This window comes from Dasypus novemcinctus, chromosome 9 (assembly GCF_030445035.2).
Source record: "Dasypus novemcinctus isolate mDasNov1 chromosome 9, mDasNov1.1.hap2, whole genome shotgun sequence".
In the NCBI taxonomy this organism is placed as follows: domain Eukaryota; kingdom Metazoa; phylum Chordata; class Mammalia; order Cingulata; family Dasypodidae; genus Dasypus; species Dasypus novemcinctus.
In genome coordinates this window covers 93,912,816-93,922,868 of record NC_080681.1, presented here as the reverse complement: position 1 = coordinate 93,922,868, position 10,053 = coordinate 93,912,816, and the positions used below count along the sequence as shown (strand labels likewise).

At 51.2% G+C, this 10,053-nt stretch overlaps 1 protein-coding gene across 4 annotated transcripts in view; it reads right to left on the bottom strand.

Annotated features, from left to right (window-relative positions):
• Positions 1 to 975: 975 nt before the first annotated feature.
• RIMS3 (regulating synaptic membrane exocytosis 3) overlaps positions 976 to 10,053 on the bottom strand; it is a 49,004-nt gene continuing 39,926 nt past the window's right edge. For all 4 annotated transcript variants that reach the window (XM_023586629.3, XM_004450646.4, XM_058303808.1 and 1 more), the window contains 3 exons: positions 8,637 to 8,738; positions 8,362 to 8,501; positions 976 to 6,823 (listed from right to left, as the gene is read on the bottom strand). In XM_023586629.3, the coding sequence (XP_023442397.1) occupies positions 6,611 to 6,823; positions 8,362 to 8,501; positions 8,637 to 8,738 (455 nt within the window). In that variant the 3' untranslated portion in view covers positions 976 to 6,610. The remainder of the gene's footprint in view (positions 6,824 to 8,361; positions 8,502 to 8,636; positions 8,739 to 10,053) is intronic.

Here is a 10,053-nt window from a genome sequence, read left to right as displayed (position 1 = left end):
TGGGGTATGTACTTCTTACTATTTCCCTAGTAAGACCATCCTTTAGGATTTTCTCTGCTTCTGTTTTTGTTGTCTGCCCTTTTGTCCTTTTTTTTTTTTTTTTTTTTAAGAATTTTGCTGGGTAGAAGTAAAAGTGTTCTTATGAGAGTTTATGTCTTGGGGAATGAGTGGATGTGGAAAAGAAATAAGACAGAACCCTGTGGAACATCAGAGTTCATATATTGGTCTCATAAGCCTGCCTTAAAGAGATGTTGCCCCACTGGAACTGCAAGTGCAGAGGTCACCCTGGTGGGCTCTCGGAATGGAAAATGCCAGCTTTCCGCAGGCAAGCATGTGTTCAGACATAGCTACACTTTCTTTATCCATTTTTGGCAACCCCTGCTCCAAAACCTAGCCCAAGAAGGACAATGGCTCTGCCTAGAAGTTACTAAATGTTAACACACCTTTCTGTCCCTCCCTGAGCACCCTAGAGAGGTGCTCTAGGGGTCACGATTACTGTAATTCACAGCCCTGGGGGTTAACTGCTATTTTTACTGCTTGTATCAGGTGTGTCTAAAATAAGCAAGACTGAGCAGTGCTGCTAGACCCAAGAGCTCAGAAAGCAATGAATAGGTGGGTCGAAAGCAGTAGCTGTGGCTCCATCTTACTTCCCCCTCTATTTGGCTCTGGGCATCCCTCATTGGAGTCTGTGGGAAAAGAAAGCTTTGAGAAACTGTAAGCAGGGACCCTGAGAGACAGAGCTGGGAAACTGACTGGACCAGTCAGATTCCATGGCACAAGGACATCACTTTGGTGGTGGAATTCCCCAAACAGGAGTCATAAGCCCAGGTCATGTCTTTCATGTCTTTCTGAGATGTAGTGCCATCTCCTGCCTTGCAGCCAGTGGTGGTTCCTCATCTTATAAGATCCAGTCACATGGAACCTTTTTTCTCTTTTCTAGAATTAAGACTGATCTACAGAAAGCAACACATGAAACCATTTTCAAACTGACTTTAATCATTTTTGCTGCCCAAATACTGTACATGCAGAAGCCATGTGAAGAGTTTTCTCCTTGAGGGAATTGGCAAGAATGTTGTACAAAACAGCCGGCGGTCCTTCCCAGCTGTCTACCTGCCACCCAGGAACAACAACAAGTTTGGAAAATGCTGCACATATAAAACATATAGAGCACAGATATAAAAGGCTATTTGCTTCTTATCTAAACAATGTGCTTGTCAGGCCCTATTTGCTCTCTCTTTCTTTGCGGGGTGCATTTGGAAATTCTAAAAAAGGGGCTCCTGCCTCCTGTGGATTTACATTCTAAAGGAGTTAATAGAACTATCAGGCCAAATTTCCCAGAGCAGCAGCCACGCTGCCTTCTGAGATGATGTCTGGCAAAAAAAAACATTCTGGAGAGAGGGGTGTTGTTAAGCAAAATATTTCAAAAGAAAATAAGTTCCCTCTCTCTTCCCATCAGAGAGCATTGCCTTTAAAATTCACAGATGTTCGACTTTTCTGATGTCATTCTAGAAGCAGAAATGAGGAATGGCCCAGCCTCATCTGCTGGTGGGGATAATGACCTACTCAGGATACAACTGAGGTTGTGACATCACATCAGCACCTTGAAAATTGTCCATTGTAGACAACCCTTAGTTATTTCTCTTCATTACATAAGAATAAAAGAGGGGGAACACACCACAAAGAGGTGAAAGCAGAGTCAGTTAGGATTCCCAGAGTTCTTGTCAGAAGCAGCATCTGGGCATGGACCGGATGAGGACTGGCACCCAGTTTGGGCACAGGCTGAAAGGAACAGGCCCATGGAACCAGGCGCCAAGTACACCAGGCTCCCAACTCTCATCTCCAGATCAGAGAATTTCAAAAGCTGGAGGGAACCATGGAGCAACTAGGTAATGTTCTGATTTTGCAGATGAGGAAGCTGAGGCCCAGAACAGTGAGGAGTCTTGCCCAAGGTCACAGTTTCTGGCAAAACTGTGTATAACAGCCTTTGATTCCCTGTAACCAGCTGTTCAGGTCATTGATCAACAGGGCAGATGCTCTATTGCCCTGGAATTTCAGGGCATATTTGTTAGCCAAGCTGCCTGGAAGTCAGTGCAGCTCTCCTGACCTCAGGGTGAACTGCTTGGGAGGCACAAGACCCCTGTCCTCACTGGCCAAATTTCCAGCCAGGACCTTGGAAGGTTTTCCCAAAGCAGCAATACTCAGGCTTTTCAATGAGCATTCACCCCAAGCCAGTCCAGACCTCTGAGAGAATGCAAGTTTCTCTCACTGGTGTGGCTTCCCTCATAGGCACAGCCACGCTGGGCCCCAAAAGCCCAAGCTCAGGGTTGGGGGGAGAGGGAGTTGCTTTGCTACATGGAAGAATTAAGCCCTTTGTCAGAGAACAAGGCCCCATTGTCAGGCATGCCAACATCTGAACAGCTCAACTGGAAGAGTTGGTGCCCAGGGAAGCCCAGTTGCTCTCTTTGGCATCACTGACATTGCTTTGAGATGCTCAGGCACTCTCAAAATAACCCTTTCCCAGCCAGATCAGGCCAATCCAGCCCCCATCCAGGCATCATCTACCCTTTCATCATGATTGTTTTGTTTTGACACCATCTCTTCTGACCGGAGGGAATAGCAGACTTGAGGGAAAAGGCAGGGAAGGGCTCTATATTCTCTTCTCTTCCCTGATCCTTCAGTGAAAGACAATCAAGCACAGGAAGCAGCATTTTAAAGAACATTATAAGTACCAGGATATTGGAGAAGAAAACTGAGGAGAGGAAGAGAAAGGCAGGCAGGAGTGGGCAGGGAGGCAGGCCTCTTCTTTCACATCTCCCTGCAGCAACTGCAGGAAAGCTGCTGGACAACCTCCTCTCACCAACTGCTGTGCCATCTCTCTCCACTCCCGCAAGGACAACACACCTACAACATCAAACAAAGGCAGCAATTTCTTGCACAGAGTTTGCATGGTGCTGGAAGCAATTGGAGAAGCACAGAAGAGCAGCCTTACTAAAGCCCTGCTGCTTTCTGGGCTGAAGAAGAAGGGGAATATGAGGTATTAGGAGCTCTAGAACCCCAAGGAAAGAGGAGCTCCACATCTCCTGGGCATCTCCTGACTCCATGTTGGGGCTCCTAGTAGCGCAGTCTAAGATTGTGCTACATTTTATTTCCAAAGAAGTACCTTGGAAGTCTCTATTGTCTTTAAGGGGGAAGGAAGTTTCTGCTCTTGAGGCTGGCAGTAAAGAGTTCAGTCAGGCTTCCCCTGGTAGTTGTCATGCCCCTGGCAGAACCAGCTTGACCTCAGGGCTCTAACTGGCAGTGATTCCAGGGGTGATGAGCCAGAGTAGGACCCTCTCTCTTGAGCTCCTAGGTTCCACTCAGCCCCATGAAACACTGGCATTGCCTGGGACTTGCTGGTTACCAAGAGCCTCCAAGTGCTCCTTTCCTAGTGGAATCAGGGGGTAGAACAGACTGGGTGGGGAGTGTTTTGGGAGCTGGTTCTTCTTGTCTCAAATCCATCGTGTCAAACCAAGATTTGTTCCCATTTACTGGGGCCTGATTTACACCAAATGCCCATCACAGACCTCCCCTAGGGAGGGAAGGAGACTATGCAACCTGAATGGAGCAGAAAACAAAGACTGATGTTCTGAATCAACCATTCCTATACCTGCCCACTGCAGAGCCACTCCTGTCTCTGCCACATCTTCGCCCCTTTAGGACACAAATCCTGCCTGAGCAGAGGAAGAGGGAATGACAAAGAACCCCCATTCTGGACCAGCCCCAGGTTTTACCTTGGAGGAGGAGGCATTTGGAGCCAGGACGCTGTACCTGTCAGGGAATTGACCCAAGCATAGGGAAAACTCTGGGGGACTCATGTTCCTTTCTTCCTCACTGTCCCTTCCTCAAAGGGCAATGCTCCATCACCCCAGGGAAGGCCAGCAGTCACAGCTCTGCTGTCTCCCCTCCCGGGCCAGCCTAGCTCCAGAGCAGCTTCTCAGTCAAGTCCATGCCTCCGAGATGCAGAGAAACAACCGTTATCCAACTACCCACCATCATGCATACACACAGTCCCATACAGCTTCACGTTGTGGGGGCTATCCAGGTGAGGATCAGTAACTCATCTGGTGGCAAAGATTAAAAAGAATAATCCCCCAAGGTCAACCTGGAGAGAGTTGCCTCCATTTAGAGGCAACTCCTGGGTGTTTTGGGAGCCACGGATTGCAGGCAGATCAGCCCAAGTTACTTCTGCACCAAGCCCTGCTTTGGCAAAAATCGCGTTAACCCTTTGTCGGAGGCAAGGGGCACTGCAGCCTACAGCTGCCCAGTGGCAGCTTCCCTGCCTTTTTCCTCTGTCTTCCTGGACCCCTAGAAGAATGAGAGTATCAAGAGTTCCCCATTCCCAAGGGGCGATTGCATGCCGGGGTGTGGACACCCTGTGCTACATCTGCAATTGTCTACTCGATCCAGTGGATCACCAATGAGCCCACCACTTCAGAGGTGTTGGCTATTTTTACACCATCTAGAGGTGAATACATGACAGGAGACAAAAACACCCATCTGCAAGAGAGTTTTCTCTCCCTTTTTCCCCCCAAGGTCAAAGAGTACAGAGATTTTTGCCCCAATTTTAGGAACATGAGAAATGCCTGCATTACCCAGTCCCAAGCAATGGGATTGGGAAGAAAAGTTCTACATCAAGAGAAACCTCCACCCGGATACCCCCCTCACCATCCTCCATTTCACAATGGTTCTCTTCTCTGGTGATACAAAAATGAAGGTTCAGGCAGGAGACAATAGCCCAGGAGCTCACTGTGTTCATTTCCTCCCTGCCTGTACCTACTCTGTCTACGGGCAGGGCTGAAGGGAGCTGACTTCCCTTAGTTTTCTTGGGAGGGAAGTTAAAGGGTTCAGGTTTTAGCCTAAGGGGATCCCTGCCACAAGAGGGGGGTCCTTTGGACCGAGATGGCCTTAACTTTAGGGAGCATTCCCTCCGAATCCACCTTCATGCCTGTCCAGCTTAGTGATGAACAAGACCCAAGCACTGGGGCCCTGAGACCTCTCCACTGCCACCCGGGGAAGCTCTCCGTCTGCCTCAGGGCCTTGTGCTGGGGTCATTTCAGCACAAGGGGCTGACGTCTGGGGACGTGGCAGAGGCCCTTCCTCATGCCTTGATCCCCCTGTCACCTCTTCCCTTCCCAGCAAACATGGACCCCAAGGCAGCTTTGTCCAGTTTGGGCCTTTCTGAGTCATACTTCAAGATTCCCAGCAGGCATCTTGCAAGGTCCAGGACAGGACTTGGTCCCTATTAACCGGGTCAAGTCAGGGCATGAGCAGCTTTGAGAAGCTCTAACCAGACAGAGGTGGTGAGAAAGAAAGCAAAGAGTAAAGGAGGTGCCTAGAGCAGTTCAGGCCACTTTCCAGAGGGCAGCGATGGAGGGCAAGAAGGCAGGGAGGCCAAGAGGGGTAAGTATTGCTTGTGCAGAGCTGGTGACTGTGGCAGTCCAGAGTCAAGGGCCAGGCTGTCCATGGAGCTGGGAGGCTGGACTTGGTGTGAAATGAGCAAAAAATAGAACCCCAAATGAGCAACGTCAGGCAGCCAACCCTCAAAGGTCAGGATTCTCAACGATGGCTCAGAACAAGCCAGCCTCAGCCCTCTTGCTCCAGCAAACAGCCCTACCTTCTGTACCTCCTTCACTCCTACCAGGGATGAGCCCAGAGGAAGGCAGGGCCTCCCTCAGCGCCTTGCGAAGACACGGGTATCTCCAGGGATGGCTTTCACAGATAACCTCTCTGAGGTTGGCCTTGTGAATGTCAAGACCCTCCTGTCCAAGCCTCTTGGGGCCCACTGGGACAGCTTTTGGGTGAGAAGGCTTGAAAAGGAGGGAGGAGGTAAGCAAATGCTAAAGGAAGGCATCTGGACCTCCCTCTAAGGTATCTGGCCAGCTCCCCTGGGAACCAAGACCTTGTGTTTCACACATGTAAAGGAGGAGGCCCCAGCCCCAGCACCCCAGGCATCTTCTGTTTCCCCTGGGGCCCTGGGGCCAGGGCACTAGATGAGCATGCTACGTGCTGCAAAATACATTTCATGGAAAGAGCAACCAGGAGGCTAGGGTGGAAAGGAGGGGTGAGCTTCCCAAAGGGGCCTCGGTGTGGCCAGCTGTAGTGGATGCTACATTCCTTAGAAAAGAGCAGCAGTGCTGGGAGAGGCAGGGGGCAGAACAAAGAACGAGACAGAAAACTAAGCAGAGACCACAAAGAAGAGGCACAGGTGGGGAACACACAGCCTGTGTCCCAGCCATGGGACCAGGCAGGATCGACCAATGGCCGCATCACCCGCTTCCAACCCTGGAGACTCCTTTGGGGTTTTTTTCCAATGAGATACAGAGACAGATTTCAGCTCATGTAGTCACTGGGACTGACTATACCCAGACAGATGAACATATATAAATGTGGTCACACACATACACAGACTATACACGCACACGCACACACGCACGCCACAGTCTTGACTGCCAGCTGGGCATGCAGCAGGGCAGGGGGTCCAGAAGGATACGAAGACTCTGTACAGGGAGGAGGTGGGTGTCAGCTGGCACCCCTTCCCACGCCGCCATCCTCGGCTCTCTTCCTGAGGTCCTTAGGAGCATGAGGGGCTGGTGGCACTCTCCAGGGAGGACTGGGACAGGCGCCTGGTGAGGGAGCCGAGCGTGGAGTCTGCCACTGAGGAGGTGGGGAAGAGTTTGTACCAGCCAGTGACCGCGGCACTCAGGTCCAGCTCGTCCAGCATGATCTGGGCCATGCCCATGAAGCACTTGTGGTCCATGCGGCCGTAGTCACCCCACACAATCACCTGCCAGTAGAAGGGAGGGATGGGAGGGCTGAGCCACCTTCCTCTCCAGGGCTAGGCAGGGGGCCCAAGTTTCTCCAGGGCTCAGCTGGGGCAGAGAGCACCAGAACAGACTGGGGGCAACAACTCACCGACAGACCAGACCCGATCCTACGGACTCGCCAGGCGTTAGCTCCATTGTCCCAGCAAGCCGGCTTGTCCCAGCAAACCACAGCTAGAAAGGTTAATTAACTGGCCCAAAGATCCTTGGTATTGTGGAAGAGCTGGGATTGTGTCTGATGGCAGAGCTTCCCAGCATCCCAGATGAGAGCTTTCCCCGGGAAGGAGCCCACTGAGAAGCCAGGGCCTGGGTCAGAACCCAGCTCTGCTGTGGGGCCACCCTCCCTGGCCCTTGGTGTTCCCATCTGTAAAGCTGGGAGAAGGGGATGAATTCACTCTGTGACTTTCAAACTTGTGTTTTTATAAGAGAATCCTTTAATCAATATGGAACCCCAACATATATATATATTTAAAAAACAGGTTAAAGGAGAGTTTGACCTGGTTGAAGTTGCAGGGGAAGGGGCAGGACTCATCAGCTTCTCCTTTTCCCCCCAAGATTTCCCTCCACAGACCCTGGGGTTCTGCAGTTCTTGCTTTTTGCAACTGCAGAGGCCCTTGCAGGTAGCCATGGAAGCACCTCTGCCCAAAAGCACAGCCTTAGACGAGGGTGGGACAGCCCCAGACAGCCCCTGCTTCTAGCCTCTCTTCGGCCACTGCCACCACCATAACACTTGGCAAGCAGCCATCCATGTGCCAGGCACGACATTCCGTCCTTGACATCCAATCTCTCATTTAATCGTCACAACTCACCACCTGCAGCTAGGAAAGAACTAAGCTGGAACTGTACCCCAGGACTGAGTGCAGAGACAGTTTACCACTGGGTTGTCTTCCCACAGAACCTCTGTGCACCTCAGTCTCTTCATCTCTGAAATGAGCATGATGATCCCTCCCTGGGCCTGTTGCAAGGGGCAAATAGCACGAGGTGTGCGGAAGGACTTTGTCGCTGTAAAGCGGCTGGGTGAGAGCTGACCTGCACAGCACTAGCTGAAACCTCAAGCTGGTCACTTCATCCCTCTGAGATGGTTTCCTCTGTAAAACGGGACAAACATATCTCCTTCACAGAAGCATCACAGAGACTAAATGGGATCATGTTTGGAAAGCACCCAACACAATCCTGGCACTAAGCAGTTGCTCAATAAATTTTGGAAATCATGAGGTAGAGGAGAAGGCAGTGGTCAAGCAAATCCTGGGCCCACCTACGAGCTGTGCAACCTGGGGAGCACAGCACTTAGTAATCCTCTCTGAACCCTGGTTTCCTAACAAATTAATGGGGGGCGGGGGGGCGGGATGAGGATAACGCCTCGCTGTTATCTGAAAATAAGTGAGTAATGTATATTAATGCACCTGGTACAGCGCCAGGCACAGGATCGATCATAAATGAACATTTTAAAATGACAGCTTTCAGGCTCTTAGGGTCTCCCCTACCTCCCTGTAACACTCACCTGCAGCACCTTACCCTGGGGCCCCTCGTCAAAGAGCAGTGCCTGCTGGTACAGTGGGTCGCAGGTCCTCTTCACCACCTTTGTCTTCTTCTTGGCCAAGCAGGCCCCATTCTCAAGCAGATAAACCTTGATATAGGTGGCTGAGGGGTGGGAGAGAGCATGAGGGGAGGGGTCCCAGAGAGGCTGCGATGACTTGTTAGACCCAGAGCTCCGCAGCAGAGCCCCCCTGCCAGCACCCCACTTCCAAAGTCCCTTCCCCAGCTGCTCAGCCTCACCTGGGAGGGATTTGGAGCCTGGTTTGGAGGTCAGACCCCGAGCCTCAATCACTTCCACCTCCAGCTGGCCGCTCCGGTCCATGATGGCAATGTGCACGTCTCCTGCAAGGGGGGAGAGGGACAGTCCAGGCAGAGCCAGACCGAGGTGGCACGCCAGCTGCAGAGGACGCCACATCATCACAGGAAAGGAAACAAGATGGAGTGACCTGCAGGAGCCAGGAGACCACTTTAAGTGGCTGAGAAATAATCTGATAGGTCACTTGGGGTCACGTGCCCGGGTAACAACAAATGGCTGCTAAACTCCTCTCTATGTCTGGTGAGCTGGGAGCTTCTGTTTTACTGGGCAGACTAGACAAGTTTGTGACCAGAGCTGAACTGCTCAGGAAGACAGAAGGGAGCCTGCAGGCTTCCCCCACCTTCCCTACGAAGCAACCTTCACGTTTTCCCTAAATTTATGCTGGACAAATATATTTTTTTAAAGAGTTATTTATGTATTTCTCTCCCCTCCCCGCCCCAGTTGTCTGTTTTCTGTGTCTATTTCCGCGTCATCTTCTTTGTCTGCTTCTGTTGTTGTCATTGGCACGGAATCTGTGTTTCTTTTTTGTTGCATCATCTTGTTGTGTCAGCTCTCCGTGTGTGTGGCACCATTCCTGGGCAGGCTGCACTTTCTTTCGCGCTGGGCGGCTCGCATTACGGGGCGCACTCCTTGCACGTGGGGCTCCACCACGCGGGGAACACCCCCATGTGGCAGGGCACTCCTTGTGCGCATCAGCACTGCTCATGGGCCAGCTCCACATGGGTCAATGAGGCTTGGGGTTTGAACCGTGGACCTCCCATGTGGTAGACAGACGCCCTAACCACTGGGCCAAGTCCACTTCCCATGCCAGACAAATATTTAAAGAATATCCATTTGAAGACAGTGAGCTATGAACCTGCCAACGAGCGAGAGCCTTGCTCTTCCGGAGGCACCCTTGCCAAAGGAGGGAGGAAGGCCGGAAGAGCTGGGTACAGAGCGCCCCTCCCATGCCCCACAAGACAGACTTGGCAGCCGGGAAGAGGAGTCATGTGCGTTACCTGATTTCTGGGAACTCTCAGCTTTGTCTAACACGGATCAGAATTTGAAATTATGTACTATTCACTTAGAACATTCTTCAAAAGTATCCAGAATCATAAGCCTGAACCAGAAAAATTAAAATGGGCCACACTTTGGATTTGGCCACCTGTTTTAGATTCTCTGAGCCATCATGCAATTGTTTGTATCTGCATGCTTGGGATCGTGGGGATTTTCTACTTCCAGGAGACATCCTGAAATTCACCTCCCTCCCTCCAGCTATTCCTGACCTCCCCAGGAGGACGAGTCTTAGGAATTAATCTCCTTCATGTCTCACTGTAACATCCCTAACAAGTTTTGTAAATG